At 41.7% G+C, this 18,223-nt stretch overlaps 1 protein-coding gene across 1 annotated transcript in view; it reads left to right on the top strand.

The window, feature by feature from the left end:
* The window catches only part of DNAH10 (dynein axonemal heavy chain 10), a 161,990-nt gene that overhangs the window by 30,794 nt on the left and 112,973 nt on the right, over positions 1–18,223 (top strand). Inside the window, exons 12-20 of the mRNA XM_003796031.3 lie at positions 2,096–2,272; positions 4,033–4,158; positions 5,638–5,810; positions 6,742–6,893; positions 9,385–9,549; positions 10,169–10,376; positions 13,106–13,262; positions 16,531–17,007; positions 17,124–17,282. Of these exons, the coding sequence (XP_003796079.1) occupies positions 2,096–2,272; positions 4,033–4,158; positions 5,638–5,810; positions 6,742–6,893; positions 9,385–9,549; positions 10,169–10,376; positions 13,106–13,262; positions 16,531–17,007; positions 17,124–17,282 (1,794 nt within the window). The remainder of the gene's footprint in view (positions 1–2,095; positions 2,273–4,032; positions 4,159–5,637; positions 5,811–6,741; positions 6,894–9,384; positions 9,550–10,168; positions 10,377–13,105; positions 13,263–16,530; positions 17,008–17,123; positions 17,283–18,223) is intronic.

Consider the following 18,223-nt stretch of genomic DNA (forward strand, 5'->3'; position numbering starts at 1 on the left):
GCCTCCCAAGTAGCTGGGACCACAGGCGCCCGCCACAACGCCTGGCTATTTTTTGGTTGCAGCCGTCATTGTTGTTTGGCAGGTCCAGGCTGGGGATTCAAACCTGCCACCTTAGGTATACATGGCTGGCGCCTTAGCTGGTTGAGCCACAGGCGCCGAGCCTGTCCCTCAGCTTAATACCAACCCCACCTTCCTGGTGCCCCAAATACTCAACCTTTGAGGTTTCTTTAGGGGAACAAACAGATACTCACTTGTGCCCTCTGCTGCCAGCATTAGGCTATAACTCTCTGCCTTCCTTAAAGTTAAATTCCTAGCTCCCCTGCTGTGATGTCCTGTCCTGCATTTTGTTGTGTTTATTTTGTCTGTAAGAGTTAATACTTGTGAAAATTCTTTTTCCCTATCACTTTGAACTGGTTAGGCAGAGAAATCAGAGAATCAACACAGCTGATCTGCCATTTTTAATTGGATACCAGTTTCCATTAAAGTAGGAAATTCGTCCCAAGCCACTGATTTTTTTTCCTTGTTTCTTGCCACTTTGTTTTTATGAGATAATTACAGAGGCATGAGGGCTCTTTTCTTGACTTTTTTTTTTTCAGGTTATTGAGAAAGAAGCAAAAAATTTTATTGATGAATCTTTTAAGACACTTCGATCAGCTGAAGCAGCATTTGACATGCTTTTAAAGTTTAAGCATATTCGTTCACGGGAGGCTGTTAATCGACAAATGATGATGAAATTTAATGATATTCTTGCACAGTATTGCAAAGAGGTAATTGAAAAATCAATTGCTGTCATAACAGTTAAAAAACACTTGGCAAAATGTGAGCAATTGAACTATTATCTGTCTTTCCTATTTAAATTCAGAGAAACTGTAGAATTTTACCAAATAAGCATATCACATAATACAAATAACCCAAACAAAGTGGATTTGTTTATTTAGTAGAGAAATATGATAAGAATTTATCAAGTATAACATTGTTTACTTAGTATTGTAGTAGGCCGTGTATGAGTTAGTGATAATAATGGTAATATGTGTGTATTATAGTAGTCATCGCTCACTACGTTCAAAGATCATGTGTGTATTTATAATTGATTCAGAAAAATGCATTCTGTGCTCACCTGTTCCTGTATGGCATTAGGCACAGAGAGACAAAAGATAGATTCTGATTTCTCTGAAGGCAGAATCTACTGGAGAAACAAAAAAACAAAAGATGCTTATTATCTTATTCACAATATAAAATGAGAATCTGTGAAATAATTGGGTCAACATGAGGTAGTATAAAATACAAGCCCAAAGTGGTCTCCTACTGTATTAATTTCCTATTGCTGTAACAAATTGCCACAAACTTAGTAACTTCAAACCACACAGATTTATCATCTTATCGTACCGGAGGTTAGAAGTTTGTGACACGTGTCCAAGGTGACAGCCGGGCTGGATTCCCTCCTGGAGAATGCATTTTTTTGTTTTTCCCAGATAATGGAGGTTCATGACACCATCCTTCCATCTTCAAAGTCACAGTGACCAGTTTCACATCAAATTACTCTGACCTCCTCTGCCCCCCCCCCCGTTTTAAGGACCCTTGTGATTACATTGGACCTGCCCAGAAAATCCAAGATAATTTCTCTATTTCAAGATTAGCCGATTGACAACCTTAATTCCATTTGTACTTCTCCTTTGCCGCGTAATATAACATATTCTTACGGTCAGGGATTAGGACTGTAGACACGTTTGGGAAGCTGTTGTTGTACCTGCCACATCCTGTTATCCCCATGAGAGCACAGAAATGCTTCTTTTAAAATGTAAGTTGGCCACTGGTCATGTTGAGAACATAATTCATGATTTCTAGTAATTCAATCAAACCAATGTATGCAGGTAGTTTGGAGCATTGCGGATGGATGTTAAACCAAAGGAAAAAAATTACTAGAGAGCATAAGAAAAAGTAATAAATAGAAAGTAGAAAAAACATTTTTCTATATATTAGAATATTTCTTGACATTCCAATTTTCATTTGCTTAAAGACGTAGATCTTAACTTCAGTCTCTTTTGGCTGATGTGGTGAATGTTTATCCTTTACAGAATATATGATTGCTTTTCAGGTTGACATAGTCAATAAAATCTTTGTCCAGAACCTTGATAATCCACCACTGTATAAGAACCACCCTCCAGTAGCGGGTGCAATCTACTGGGAACGATCTCTGTTCTATCGAATTAAGCATACCATCCTGAGATTTCAAGAAGTAGAGGAGATACTAGAAGGTGAACGAGGACAGGAAGTAAGTTGCTTTGGATGGAACCGTCTCCTTTTGTATTTGATGCTTTCATCCTAGACAGGTTGGTCTCCCCGATCTCATCCAGGAGAGTCATTAGATCTGGGTGGCAGCACCTTGCAGAGGCTGTGAAGAATTGCCTGTGGGAGAAGCAGCTCACTTTCAAACTCATGCCTGCAAGTTAGAGGGTCTTTCCTATTGTCTGTGATTTAGGCTCATATTTAAAACTAACTTCTGGGTTCTTTCTCTTGGGCATCTTAATATATGGGACATCTTCCAGGTCCTGGTCACATAAGCTGCTTCTTATATTTGATCTTTAGCCTCTCTGGAGGATGACCACAATTTTTTGGATGCCACCCCTCCCCTGTACCCATGGATTTTTGTTTGTTATATGGCAGAGGTTGGCAAGCCTTTTCTTTAAAGATCCAGATAATAAATATTATAGGGGTTTGCAACTACTCAAGTTGCCATTGTTGCAAGAAAGTAGCCCTATATGAACAGGTGTGCCCAAGTTCCAATAAAACTCTATTTATGGATGCTGCAATTTAAATTTCATGTAGTTTTCACATGTTAGGAAGGATTATTATTGTTTCAGTTTACTCCTAATTATCCCTAGAGTCACATGAAAACCATTCTTAGTTCATGGACTATACCAAATTCAGCCCCTGGGCTACAGTATCTAATATCTGCTATTTGGCCTACATTTTAATTCGCACCACTCCAAATGAACCCTCCAAAATTTGTGAAAGTCTGTGCACTTTTATTTTTATTTTTATTTTTATTTTTTGAGACGGAGCCTCAAGCTATCCCCCCTGGGTAGAGTGCCATGGCATCACACTCACAGCAACCTCCAACTCGTAGGCTCAAGTGAGTCTCCTGCCTCAGCCTCCCAAGTAGCTGGGACCACAGGCGCCCGCCGCAGCACCTGGCCATTTTTTGGTTGCAGCCATCATTGTTGTTTGGTGGACCCAGGCTGGGGATTCGAACCCGCCACCTTAGGTGTATGTGGCTGGCGCCTTAGCCACTTGAGCCACAGGCGCCGAGCCTGCACTTCCATTTTTAAAATGTGTCTTTTTTTTCTTTTTCTTTTTCTCTTTTTTTTTTTTTTCCAAGACAGAGTCTCATTCCATTGCTCTGGGCAGAATGCTGGGGCATCATAGCTCAGAGCAACTCTTAGGCTCAAGCAATCCTCTTGCCTCAGTCTCCCTAGTAGCTGAGACTACAGGCACCCACCACAATGCCCAGCTAGTTTTTCTATATTTAGTAGAGACAGGCTCTCACAATTTTTCAGGCTGGTCTTGGACTCCTGAGCTCAAGCAATCCACCTATCTCGGCTTCCCAGAGTGCTAGGATTACAGCGTGAGCCACCACGCATGGCCTTCAAGATGTGTTAATAGATCATTTAAAAATAGTTTTGGTGTGTGTACCGAGGGATAAGAAAATGTTATTTTCTTTTTTTTTTTTGAGACACAGTCTCACTTTATCGGTCTTGGTAGAGTGCTGTGGCATCACAGCTCACAGCAACCTCCAGTTCTTGGGTTTAGGTGATTCTCCTGCCTCAGCCTCCCAAGTAGCTGGGACTACAGGCACCCGCCACCACACCCACCTATTTTTTTGTTGCAGTTTGGCCGGGGCTGGGTTTGAACCCACCACCCTTGGTATATGGGGCTGGTGCCTTACTCACTAAGCCACAGGCACCACAGGTGCCACCCAAGAAAATGTTATTTTCAAGTATAGGAATGACCATTGCTTGAATTCTTTGGTAGGTAAAACAAAAATATATGGAAGTGGGTAAGACTATGAAGGAGTATGAAGATAAAAAGTATGCACAGTGGAAAGAGACCACAGAACAGATCCTCCCACACCTCATGAAGAAGAGTCTTCTGACCAAGGTGCCTGTTTCCAGACTCTTGTTCTAGATGATCTTGGCCACATCAGATAATGGCATCTGTTTCATTTTCCTGAGATTTGGTTTGTTCCCACTCATGAAGTTCAAACTCATGAGGTATTCCCAAAATCAAAGACAAAGAAGGGCAAGGATTGATGGGGAAGAAGAGGAGAGGCCAAAAGGAAGGAGAACAGAGATGGTACGATGGTAGGGATAGGACACAGGCTGGAACGGGCAGCCCTACTGGCTCTTGGGCAGGAGGCTCAATTCTGAACCTTAGTTTGCCCACTTGTAAAGTGAGTTGGATCACATGACATAAACATGTAAAGAATTAGTTGAACCATATATGGAAGTAGCTGTCAGTAGCCCCCGAATCCCATTTTTTTTTTCCTGGGACAGTCTTGCTTTTTTGCTATAATTAAAGCCATAATGCAGTGGCTTCATCATAACTCACAGCAACCTCAAACTCCTAGGCCCAAGCAATCCTCCTGCCTTAGCCTCCTGAGTAGCTGAGACTACAGGCTTAGGCCACCACACCCAGCTAATTTCTTTCTTTTTGTAGGGATGGGATCTTGCTCTTCCTCAGGCTGGTCTTGAACTCCTGGGCTCAAGTGATCCTCCCATCTTACCTCCCAAGATGTTAGAGTTACAGGCATGAACCACCACACCTGGCCCAGTTGACCATTAATAACCTACTGAAAAATGCCATTCTGTGTGATTCATCCTTATTAGCACTGGGCTTGGCGTACAGCAAGTGTTCAATAAATGCACACCAGTTATTATAAGGGAAGATATGGCCTGGTAGTGTTAGGTCCCTGAAATTCTGATGTAGCTACCAAAATGAGTGGCAAGGGCCAGGTAGGCCCTGTTAGGAACTGGTCTGCTCAGGGCCTATCAAAAGAGGCTGCTGCTTTCTAATTTCAGACTATTCTTGCTACTCATGATTCAATTTCCCATTTTTTTCAGAGAGTACTAGAATCCTTTTTTTTTTTTTTTGAGACAGAGTCTCACTTTGTCACCCTTGGTAGAGTGCTATGACATCATAGCTCACAGCAACCTCCAACTCTTGGGCTCATGTGATTCTCTTGCCTCAGCCTCCCAAGTAGCTGGGACTATAGGTGCCTGCCACAATGCCTGGCTAATTTTAGAGATGAGGTCTCGTTCTTGCTCAGGCTCGTCTCAAAGAACCTGTGAGTTCAGGCAACCCACCCCCCAGAGTGCTAGTATTATAGGTGTGAGCCACCTCGCCCAACTCGAATTCTTGATTTTTATGGGAAATCACCCAGTTTTCAACTCCTTGTGATTAAATGGAATTCTTTAAAAACTTTATTCACCAGGGTACTTCCAGCTAGTTCTAGCCAGTGCCTCAGTGAAGGGCCCAGCATTTATCTTTTTCAAATTTGCTTTTAACTTGGGTTACATTGATCAGGTTGATTGCCTCCTGGTCTGCCTTTCCTGAGCCTCTTAAACATTTCTTCCACAGATTTCTACCACTGCCGATGAGACTTCCACTCAAGAAAAGGGACTTGTTTTTGTTATCAATTTTTCACCTGTGCTCAAAGAAATTATCAATGAAACAAAGTACTTGGAACAGCTGGGGTTTATTGTCCCTGAATTAGCAAGAAATATTGCTCTCCAGGAAGACAAATTCCTTAGGTAAAAAGGTTGTTCTCTTAAATTAGCCGTATATTTTTTGGTTTGGAAACTCTTTACACTTTTTCTTTTTCTTTTTTTTTTATTTTTGAGACAGGGTCTTGCTCTGTTGCCTTGGCTAGAGTGCAGTGGCATCCTCATCTCTGACTGTAGCCTCAAATTCCTGGACTCAAGTGATCCTCCTGCCTTAGGCTCCAAAGTAGCTAGGACTACAGCTGCTAAGTTTTAAAAAATTTTTTAGAGTTGGGATCTCGCTATGTTGCCCAGGCTGGTTTTAGACTTCTGTCCTCAAGCGATCCTCTGCCTCAGCCTCTGAAAGTGGTGGGATTACAGGTGTGAGCCACTGCAGTTGGCCTTCTCTTCACACTCTTAAAAATTATTATGGACTCCTCCACCCCCACCAAAAGCTTTCATTTTCATGGATTCTATAACTTCCAGTATTTACCACATTAGAAATTAAAGCCAACAAATGTTTAAAATATGGATTTATTCATCAGTCTAAACAGAGCAATAATAAACCTATTAATGTTAACATAAATAACAATTTTAATGAAAACTGTTTTTTTTTTTTTTTTCTTTTTGAGAAAGGGTCTCATTCTGCTGTCCAGGCTAGAGTGTGGTGGCGTCAGCCTCACTCACAGTGACCATAAAGTTCTGAGCTTAGATGATCCTCCTGCCTTAGCTTTCTGAGTAGCTGGGACTAAAGTTGCTCACCACTATGCCCAGCTAATGGTCTTGCTCTTGCTGAGGCTGGAAATTATCAATGTTTTTCAAAACAGAAAGTGAAAAGAGAGGTGGTGATTTAAATTTCTGCAAGTCTCTTGATCAAAGTTGCATACTTGTGCATGGTCTTTGGTAGTCTGCTGATTACAAAAGCTTTCTATGAGTTCACTTGTGCACTTTCTCATGTTAATGACCTATGGATCTCCTGCAGGTACACGGAGGGGATACAGCGCATGTTGGATCATTATCACACGCTCATAGGAACGTTAAATGAGGCAGAAACTATTCTTCTTGATGATCATTCCCAGGAATTAATCCGAGTGTTTAGGGCTGGATATAAGAGATTGAACTGGAACTCACTAGGTAATATAATAAATCTTGTTATTGCCTTTCTTTTTTTTTTTTTTTAAGAGACAGGGTCTTGCCACATTGCCCAGGTTGGAGTATAGTATTGTTGTCATAGCTCACTGTAACCTTGAATTCCTGGGTTCAAGTGATCCTTCTGCCTTACCCTCCCAGGCACAAGCCATCATACCTGGCTAATTTAAATTTTTTTGTAGAGATGGAGTCTTGCTAGGTTGCCCAGGCTGGTCTTAAACTCCTCGCCTTAAGTGATTCTTTTACCTCAACCTCCCAAAGTGCTGGGATTGCAGGTGCGTGCCACTGTGCCTGGCCTATTTATGGTTTTTTAGACTTTGGGATGCACAATTCTTTCAGGGTATTTTATTTGAATTAAAATTTTTGTATGTTTACAGGTATAGTTGCCAAATAATTTTTGAGGGTTGATAAAATACAGCTGTGGAACTTAGAACCAATATCCAGGCTGCCCTTGGGGCAAAGCTGAGAGGAGTGCTGTTTACATACTCTACAGACCCAAAGTGCTCTCCTCCAAAAAGAAAGCAACCTTTACTTTTCTTAATTAAAAATTTAATTTGGAGGCAATTATAGATTCAAATGCAGTTGCTAAGAATTATTGCAGAGAGATCCCACGTGCTTTCTCCCCAGCTCTCCCCAGTGGTGATTTCTTGCAATCCTAGAAGATCGCTCCCAAGATAGTGGGACAGACACAGTCAGGATAGAGCACAGTGGTTACAGTCAAATCCACTTCCCTCTCCTTAACCCCTGCAACCAAGATTTTGTCCTCCATTTCTGTAATTTTGTCCCATTCCAGAGTATTATCTAAATGAAATACTGTATTATTTAACCTTTTTTTGGATTGGCTTTTCTTGCTCAGCCTAATTCTCTGGCATGCCATCTGACTTGTTGCATATGTCAACAATTTGTTCCTTTTACTTGCTAAGTAGTACTAAATAATACTCTAAGTCATCAATGGATTATAGTTTATTTAGCAATTCACCTCTGGAAGGACATCTAGTTTGTTTCCAGTTTAGGCTGTTGTGAATAAAGCTGCGATAAACATCTGTGTAAAGGGTTTTATGTAAACATGAGTCGACATTTTTATGGGATAAATGCTGAGGAGTGCGATTGCTGAATTGTACGCTAGTTGCACATTTAACTTAGTTACTTTTTTCCCCTTTTCCTTTTTTTTAGTTGTTACCCTGTTGTTTTTGGCTAACTGTGCCATTTCACATTGCCATCAGCAATATCTGCGTGATCCAGTTTCTCCACATCCTGGCCAGCATTTAGTGTTGTCAGTGTTTTTTAACTTTAGCCACCTGACAGCCGTGTAAAGATATCTCATCATGGGTTTGATTTGCATTCTGTAATGACTGATGTTGTTGAGTACATCCTCTCAAGTGAAGTGTCTTTTTATGTCTTTTGCCCATTTTCTCACTGTTGAGTTTTGCTTTCTTCACTGTTGAGTTTTGAGAGATCTTTAAATATTCTGGGTACTAGTCCTTTGTTAGATGTGTGGTTTGCAGATATTTTCTCCCAATCTGTAGTGTAGTGTGTTTTTTCTTTCTCTTAGGAGGGTCTTTTGTAGAGCAAAAGTTTTAAAGTTTGGAGAGGTCCAACTTGTCAATTTCTCCATTAATGGGTCCTGGTTTTGGTGTCAAATCTCTCCTTCGATCGCAAAGCTTTTTTCCCTTCCTGCTTCCCCCTAAAAATGTTATAGTTTCATATTTTACAGTATAGTCTGTGATCAATTTTGAATTTTTTCCTTTTTTTTTTGAGACAGAGTCTTTCACTATGTCACCTTGGGTAGAGTGCTGTGGCGTCATAGCTCACAGCAACCTCCAACTCTTGGGCTTAAGTGATTCTCTTGCCTCAGCCTCCTGAGTAGCTGGGACTACAGGCGTCTGCCACAACACCCGGCTATTTTTTATTGCAGTTGTCATTGTTGTTTAGCAGGCCCAGGTGGGTTCGAACCCATCAGCCTCAGTGTAGGTGGCTGGCATCGTAACCACTGTGCTACAGGTGCCAAGCCTTGAATTTTTTTCTTATATATATAAATTGTGAGACTGTTCATAAGTACTTAACCAGGTTTGCCCTTTACCTTCTTGGTGTTTACCTCTCTAAGTTCCAGACCTGAGGGGCTGTAGGCCCCGTAGGGTTGTCACAGAGATGGAGAGTCCAGGGAGCTTCAGCAAAGGGAAGACAACAGAGCTCCATCTTCTCCACCTCTCCTAGACTCTGCTCCCGTGGTGATTCAGACATAGTTGTGCTAAAATAAGAACAGAAGAAGTGTATCACGTGGTTCATTCTGGGCACCAGGTTCCTTGTCCTGGTCCCACAGGAATGCAAGGTGGATCTTTGCCACCTCTAAGACCCAAGGAGTTGGAACAGTGGGATGTTTGCTGTGAAGGGACTCCAATGTTAACAGTACAGATGTTGGTGGGAGGGTTATGGGAGACAGACTTGGAAGCCAAATATCTTTCTTTTTTCTCCAAAGGTATTGCTGACTATATAACTCGGTGCAAACAGGCCATTGGGAAATTCGAATCTCTTGTCCACCAGATTCATAAGAATGCAGATGAAATTTCTTCCAGGCTTTCATTAATAGAGGGCGTAAATCTCTTTAAATATCCAGCACCTAAAAATGAGGATGAACTCCCAGGTAGATCTGACTTCTCCGTGCTCTAGTTACAGAATGAATGATGAAACCCTGGGTGTCACCGTGTATATATATTTCTATGTATAAATATATATATACATTTATATATATAACATATATAAATGAAACCATTCAATGGAATAAAACCCTTCCTAAGGATCTCAGTCATTTATTTGAAAGGATCATGGGTAATTCTTAACTTTTGGTCACGTTTTATGGATCGCTGAGATAGTTTGACAAATTCTTGAGTCTGAAACTCGGTGGCACTTTTGTCAATAACCTTGTAACAGCAAAGTGCATTGTGCTTTTATAGGCTCGCATTTACATGTTCAGACAAGATGTTTAAAACCTTCTTAGGCTAGTCAACAAGGAATTTAAGAAAAACAAGGTCACCCAAAGCTAGAAAAGCCGCCCGCTGGATGCGATGTGCTTCTGTATTTGTAAGGGGCATTCCTCCCTTGTCATTTATTTGTTGCTCAGAATGTGTCTTGATTTCCGGTGTTGATTTGTTTTCTGCTTTGGGTCGAGGTTAGAGGCTGTTTGTGTATTTCCAAGACATACAGCTGGCAAAAGGGTCCTTCCTGTCTCTGTGCAGAGTTGTAACAAATATCTTTCTCTCTAGGTGTGAAGGAATTCTTTGAGCACATTGATCGGGAAAGGACCAGGGATGTGGAGCACATGGTCCGGTGGTATCTTGCCGTCGGACCCCTGCTGACCAAAGTTGAGGGTCTAGTCATCCACACCAACACAGGCAAGGCTCCCAAGCTGGCCTCCTACTATGAATACTGGGAAAATAGAATGTATGAGGTCTTGACAAAGCTCATCCTGAAGTAAGTCCATCTTTTTATTTTTTAGAGATTGGGTGTTGCTCTGTCACTCACTCAGGCTGGAGTATGATGTTTATCTACAAACACCATCATAGCACACTGCAGCCTCGAGCTCCTGGGTTCAAAGGGTCAGTCTTCTTGCCTCGGTCTCCTACTAGGTCCACCATGCTTAGAGTTTATCTTCTTGTATGTTTTAAAAACAATGTGTTTAGATAGAAATATTTTACATAACTGGACAATAAAAGAGGAGTGGCAAGGCACAAAATAAAAATCAGAAAGATGGCTTTTTGGCCCCATAGGATGGGGGATTACCTTCTATTTGGGCCTATATTCTTGTTATAGGCATTTCGAAAAGGAAATTACTGGGCGGTGCCTGTGGCTCAAAGGAGTAGGGCACCGACCCTGTATACCGGAGGTGGTAGGTTCAAACCCAGCCCTGGCCAAAAACTGCAAAAAAAAAAAAAGAAAAAGAAAGGAAATTATCCCTCTTTCTACTTCAAATGACACAGTGTATTTGTGTTCTGCTGGCAACAGAGATTTGCCTTTACTCAGTATTTACCAAAATCCTAGAGGATGGTCTCACTCCTATTGATAGAGTCTGATTTGCAGGACACACGACCTGCTCCCTCTTCCTGCTGAACCCCAGAGGAGATTTCTCTAACTTCCCGCTTTAACCTTAACTTCCTGAGAAAGCATTTTTCTTTTTCTTTTTCCTGTTTCATTATTTTGCTTTGTTTTTAAATGATAGGGAAACTGTAAGTTGTTGACTTCATAATTTCCCTTTCTCCTTGCCTGCTAGAAAGTCTAGACCCAAATCTGTAGCCTGAACGCAGCAAGTGTATAGGTATTTATGATTCACAATTTTTGTCTCTTGATTCTTTATACAAGTTTTTTTTTTTTTAGCCTGGGCCAGGTTTGAACCCACCACCTCTGGCATATGGGGCTGGCACCCCACTCGTTTGGACCGCAGGCGCCACCTTCTTTATATAAGTATTTTTAAGACCAACATGGAGGAAAGCCTCTCTTCTGTGCTACTCTTTCCAGTCCTCACTCCCGTTTCACAGATGAGAACACAGACTGGTGTGGGGGGGGTCGAGTGACTTGCTTTGGGCCACATGGCCTGCAGGGGAGGAGCTGGGATTTGAACCTGGGCTGTCAGTCTCCAGCAGTGCTTCCCCTGATTATTGTCTTCTTCCTTTCTTCTTTTATCTGTTTTGATTTTAGGTTCTCTTAATGCAGTTCAGGTGTTCTTATGAGCTGCTAAAATCCACTTTGGAATAAAAGTTTAATACATAGAATAAAGACTTTTGGTCTTTTTATTTTCTGGACCCCGTTTGGTAAACTTCACTAAATTGATCCTTTACATAAATCTGTTTTCTTTTTTTTTTTTGAGACAGAGCCTCAAGCTGTCCCCCTGGGTAGAGTGCCGTGGCATTACAGCTCACAGCAACCTCCAACTCCTGGGCTCAAGCGAGTCTCCTGCCTCTGCCTCCCAAGTAGCTGGAACCACAGGCGCCCGCCACAACGCCCGGCCATTTTTTTTTTTTTGGTTGTAGCCGTCATTGTTGTTTGGCGGGTCCGGGCTGGGGATTTGAACCCGCCACCTTAGGTGTACGTGGCTGGTGCCTTAGCCGGTTGAGCTATAGGTGCCGAGCCCATAAATCTGTTTTCTATGTATTTTGTTTATTTTTCATTGTTGCCTCTAACTTAGACTCCATAAACCAGCCCCTTAGAAAAAGCTACTTCCTGTAGTATTTTCCTTCCTAATATGCTACATTGTCCCTTGGTCTTTTTGTTCACTCATCCATTCATTCATTTATCCATTATTTCACTCTAGCACTCGTCCATTCATCAATCCATCTATCCATTTCTTTATCTATCCATCTATTCTTCTGTTTGTCTGTCTGTTTTTCCTCCCATCCATCTATCCATCCATCCATCCATCCATCCATCTCTCCATCCATCTTTCCATCCATCAATCCATCCATCCATCCATCCATCCATCCATCCATCCATCTCTCCATCCATCTATCCATCCATCCATCCCAAGGTTTATTAGAGTCTGCCCTGTGCCAGGTGTGGGAGTAGACCCTGGTCATGGACAAGGCCCCTGTTCTCTTTCAGATTCTCTAACTTTATTATTTATTTATTTATTTATTTTTTGTTTAGCAGGCCTCGGCCAGATTGGAACTCTCCAGACCTGGTACACATGGCTGGCTCCCTAACCACTGAACTATAGGCACTGAGCCAAGGTTCTCTAACTTTATAAGGGAAAAAGGCAAGACCCAGGGAAACAGACAAAGACAAGACGATTTCTGCTAAAGAAATAAAACAGAATAATGTTCTGGGGAGAGAATGGCAGGGGGGGCTATTGTAACTGGGAAGTCAGGAAAGGCCAAAGGAAGGTGGAATTTTAGCTGATTCCCAATGAGGAGGGGGAAGATCTTTATGGGAGAAGTCAAGAGCCAATGTGACTTTGGCAGGTGGGAGGAACAGAAAGAAGGAAAGACCACAAAGAGACCCTGGGAAGGCTTGGCACAGTGGCTCACGCCTGTAATCTTAGGACAAAAATAATTTATACCAAAACTCAGACTATTCATTACAACGCCACAGTGTGGTGTTTCCTGCAGTGGACTTTTCACCTGTGGTTTTTGGGATCCTGGTCATCTCCAGCAATTGTTAGGTGTATTTCATGCTAGTGAGTACTCAGTTATTTTCATTGATCTTTTCAGGAATTTGCATGCTTTTAACACTTTAATCCTGGGGAACGTCCCTTTGTTCCAAGCGGAAACCATTTTGACTGCTCCTGAGATAATCCTTCACCCCAACGCAAATGAGATTGACAAAATGTGTGTCCACTGTGTCCGGAGTTGCGTGGAGGTCACCAGGGTGAGTGTAGAGGTGCTGCTGTTTCTCGGACAGTTCCTCGCTGCAGGTGGCGGGGCACTACGGGTGTGGAAAGCAAGTTAGGTGAGTTGGGTTCCTCCCAACTCTGTCTCTCCCTGGCTCCTCCTCATAGAGCTCTAAATTTGGGAGTGTCTCAAATCCTGGTTCTGCCGCCCTCTGTTCTAATGAGTTGTCCTCTCTTTCTGTTGTCGTTTCAGTTTTTCCCTTTCCTTCTATATGTGTTATTGGGTTCTTCCGTCAATCTGTTAAAGCCTTTTTTTCCACTGGAGAAAAAATTAAAAGGTATTTATGGAAATTCGCTCTTGACTCTGTCTTTTCTAGCTACGTGCTGCATCTGTCTGTCTGTCCACCACCAAGCTGCTGCTTTTTTTCCAGTGCTGTGGCTTTGAACACCACCACTGTGGAGGTGACCACCACATTTCTGTCCACAGCCCAGGCTTCTCTGCTGCGTACTGTAGTGGTACACATAGTTGTCTGCTTGAATCTCCCCCTAGGACCTTAGACAGAGGGTGTCTAAGATAAACTCTTGGTGTCCTGGCTTTTAGTGTGTTCCTGCCCCAGTTTTCTCACTACTCCAGGAAATGTCACCAAAATCAACCAAATGACTTAAGCCAGAAACCTGAGAGCCAGAGACAGAGCCCCACTATGTCACCCTTGGTAGAATGTTGTGGCGTCACAGCTCACGGCAACCTCAAACTCTGAGGCTTAAGCAATTCTCTTGCCTCAGCCTCCCAAGTAGCTGGGACTACAGGCACCCACTACAATACCTAGCTATTTTTTTTTCTTTTTTTTGCAGTTTTTGGCAGGGTCTGGGTTTGAACCCGCTACCTCCAGCATATGGGTCTGGCGCCCTACTCCTTTGAGCCACAGGTGCCACCCTATACCCAGCTATTTTTTGTTGTAGTTGTCATTATTGTTTTTAGCTGGCCCAGGCGGGTTTGAACTCACAAACTTCAGTGTATTTGGCTGGCGTGGTAACCACTGTGCTAAGGGTGCCAAGCCACCCCCCTCATGACTTTTAATTCCACTTAGAATTACTAAATACCTTTGTGAAGCCTGGGGGTGCTCTCTGCCCTAGCACCTGGTTACCTTTCTGGTCCCAGCTCCTGCTTGGCTCCTACTCCTCTGTGCTCAGCTCCACTGGCAGCCATCTTGTACCTCCAGCAGGTGCCACAAGTTCCTCTGAGACAGTGGCACTAGCCCAGTGCCCTCTCCTGCCCTCTCCTTGTTCTTCACTATCCTATCACCCTCTTCCGTTCTCTTCCTTCCACTTACTACCATCTCACCTTTTCTTTTTCATTCTCTTGCTAATTTTTCCGTTGACTCTCTCAGGCCACTAGCATGCAAGTTGCATGAGAATATAGAACTTGAGTATTTTGTTCACTTTTTAAAAGATTTAGAGATAGAGTCTTCCTCTTTTGTCCAAGCTAGTGTACGGTGGCGTCATCATAGCTCACTATAGTCTCTACCTCCTCAGCTTAAGCAATCCTCCTGCCTCAGTCTCCCAGAATGCTAGGATTACAGGTGTGAGCCACTGCACCTGCCCTTTGTTCTCTTTTGAATCCCTAGCACAGAGAAGAATGTCGAGCTCATAGTTTGTTCTCAGTGAATGTTTCCAAATATCTGTTGGCAGATAACCCAAGGTTTATGTCTTATCAAAAGGGAGAAAAGAGGACCATCTTTGTGCATAAGGGACCTCAGGCCCCCTCAACATATTGACATCTTTCTCTTCACTTGGTTTGTTCAGCCAGTAAGAGATGATTCAGGCATTTTTTTTGATATAAAAATAAATGTAGACATCATGCATAGAGAATTTCATTTCATTGTACTTGAAAGTGAATAAATTGTACATGTTTTATAATCCATGCTAATATAGTTATTTGTTAAGCCTCTATTGCATATATTCTCTTAACTTACAGGTGCTATATCATAGGGTCTTTGTACAGGGAAACAGAACAACTTTCAGGGAGCAAATAAATAGGAAAGATGGTCTATAAGATGTTGTGAATATTAATCACAATATTTCCTGCCCATTTAGCTTTCTTCATTGCTAACAGATGGATTTGGGGGCTCTCAGTGAAGGCTGTATTACTTGTCTTTGTGAATTTTTTATTTTAAGTGAAAATAATTTTGATATGTTCTTTAGGAAAATGTTAGCATATATTCTGTTAAAATAAATCTCTGCAAATGAACATGTGTGACTAGGTCACTTACTATGGCTTAATTGCAGCATCTCTTTGATCTTCATGATTTATATTTCACAGTTGAAAAAAATGAGGAAACGTTTTCTAACTAGAATCTGAATGAACTCATCTATTAAGTGGAAATGATAACACAGTTCACTTTCTAGAGCTGTTGAGAGGATTAACTTATGTAACTCGTGGAGAGTTTGGCAACCAGTAGCTCTAAATAAATATTAGCTCTTATTAGTATTAGCATTACTATTAGTAATATTAGGAGTAGAAGTAATGATTGTTACTCACATTTTACAGATGGTAAAACTGTTATCCAGAAAAGTTATACATAACACCCCCATGGTTCGCCGTTATGAATCACATTTGATTTGAAGAAAAGAGAGCCTTGACTATGAAGCAGGAAGATGCCAAATTAGCAGACTTGTTCTGTGATACTAAGCAGTCATTTCGCCTCTTTGCATTGCCTTATCTGTGAATATGGAAACAAATATTGTTTTCTTCATTTACAGTGTAGTTAGCTTGCATTGTGTAACAAGCCACTTTAAATCTTAGTGACTTAAAATAGTAATGATTTAGCTCCTGGTTCTGTGGGCTAGGATTGGCTGAGTGGTTCTTCTGGCCTTAGCTGTGCTTACTTGTATGTCTGGCAGACCTCAAGCACAGCTCTGATGATTGGCTGTCTTTTGGATAGGGCACCTTGGCTCTCCTGGGAATGGCTTGTTATCATCTGGTGGGCTACCTCAAGCTTAGATATCTGGTAGTTGCAAAGGTTCAAGAGCATGAGAGTGGGAGCTGCAGGGTTTCTTGCATCCTTGCCTTGGAACTTGTATAATGCCACTTCTGCCCTTTCCCACTGGGTTAAATTAAGTCACAAACTAGTCCAGGATAGGGAAATAGAGTCCATCTCTTAATGGGAGGAACAAAGGTTATCGTAGTCATTTTTGTCATGTAGGACTGTTTATTAATAATAAAACGATTTACTAGGTAAGACTTATCACTGAAGACTAAAATAAATATTCAAATACTATGTTTTCCCCCAATTCTTATTTTTCCAGAATTTTGTTCGATGGATGAATGGCAGCTGCATTGAATGCCCACCTCAGAAGGGGGAGGAAGAAGAAGTTGTTATAATAAGCTTTTACAATGACATTTCTCTGAACCCTCAGATAATTGAACAAGCTGTTATGATCCCACAAAATATCCACAGGATTCTAGTCAGTCTTATGAAGTATCTACAAAAATGGAAGCGGTATCGACCACTCTGGAAATTGGACAAATCTATTGTGATGGAGAAATTTGCGGCCAAGAAACCCCCTTGTGTAGCATATGATGAAAAGTTGCAGTTCTATTCCAAGATAGCCTATGAGGTCATGCGCTACTCTCTAATTAAAGAGGAGCATTGCATTAGGCTTCAACTAGGGCCCCTGGCAAACACCGTGCAGGAAAACGCCAAGTCCTGGGTGGTTTCTCTTGGAAAACTTCTCAACGAGTCAGCAAAGGAGGAGCTCTATAATCTCCAAGAGGAAATCGAGGTACTCGATTATTCTACATGAATAAAACTACTTTTCATGAAGGTTGGGCTTCCTTTGTACTATTACTGTTTTTTTTTTCTATGTTTATTTAGCATCCTTTGAACTTTCTTTTATAGCACCTGTCCAGAAACCTTAAGAAGAGCCCCAATACCCTTGAAGATCTCAAGTTTGTCCTCGCAACAATTGCAGAAATTAGAAGTAAATCTTTAGTCATGGAACTAAGGTACAGGGACGTGCAGGAGCGGTACCGCACCATGGCAATGTATAACCTCTTTGTAAGTCAACTTCTGTTTTCTTATGCATTTTGCAGTTCACTCCTAAAACCCTTTTCGGAAATATGTCTCATGTATACTGCCATATACTTGTTTTCAAATAAGTGACTTCAAGTAGTAAGTTGGAAATGTAGAGTGACCCCGTAGTTATTTAGACTAACGATAACAAAGATTATTTCTTGCTCTTTCTTAGCTCGGATGGGTCTGTAACTGTGTATCATTTTGACTTCTACCCCTTACTTTCTTTTTCTTTCTTTTTTTTTTTTAGCATTAATTTCCTTTAATAAGTAAAGTGCTCTTGCAAAAATGATGAGAGAGAGAAAAAATCTAAGATGATGAAAGAAACTGGTCAACAATAATTTGATTAGTCTTGCTTTGTTTAGGGTTATTAAATGTGGGTTCCGAGGACCTTTCAAAGTCCGCAGACAAATCTGAGAGGGTCGGGGCTCTCCATGAAATTGTATGTGAAATTTTGTGTACTGTGCATTTTTCCAATGAGAAGATCTCAAGGTTTCAGCCAGGTCTACTGCTCACTGGAAGGGTTGAGGTTGCCACACCCTTGGCCATGAGGGATGCTGATGTTTGAAGCAGTGAAGCAACGTAAAGGCTGAAATGCAAATTTTATGCAAATCTAAACCTACAATTAGCTATTTGTTTCTCCTCTCTGGTTTGTATTTCTCCCTCAGTCAAGTAGATTTTGTCAGACTTTGCTTCCTCTGGTTTATATCAGAGAAACGATAGGAGAATCAGGGTAACTAAGGATTTTGCACTGTGCTGTATATCACGCACACACACAAAGAATCAGTTTGTCGGATTCCAACAACTGCAGTTGAAATTTTTTTTTTTTTTTTTTTTTGAGATAGAGCCTCAAGCTGTCCCCCTGGGTAGAGTGCTGCGGCATTTCAGCTCACAGCAACCTCCAACTCCTGGGCTCAAGCGAGTCT

Source organism: Otolemur garnettii, unplaced genomic scaffold (assembly GCF_000181295.1).
Source record: "Otolemur garnettii isolate 467f Iridium unplaced genomic scaffold, OtoGar3 scaffold00099, whole genome shotgun sequence".
NCBI classification, from domain to species: Eukaryota; Metazoa; Chordata; class Mammalia; order Primates; family Galagidae; genus Otolemur; species Otolemur garnettii.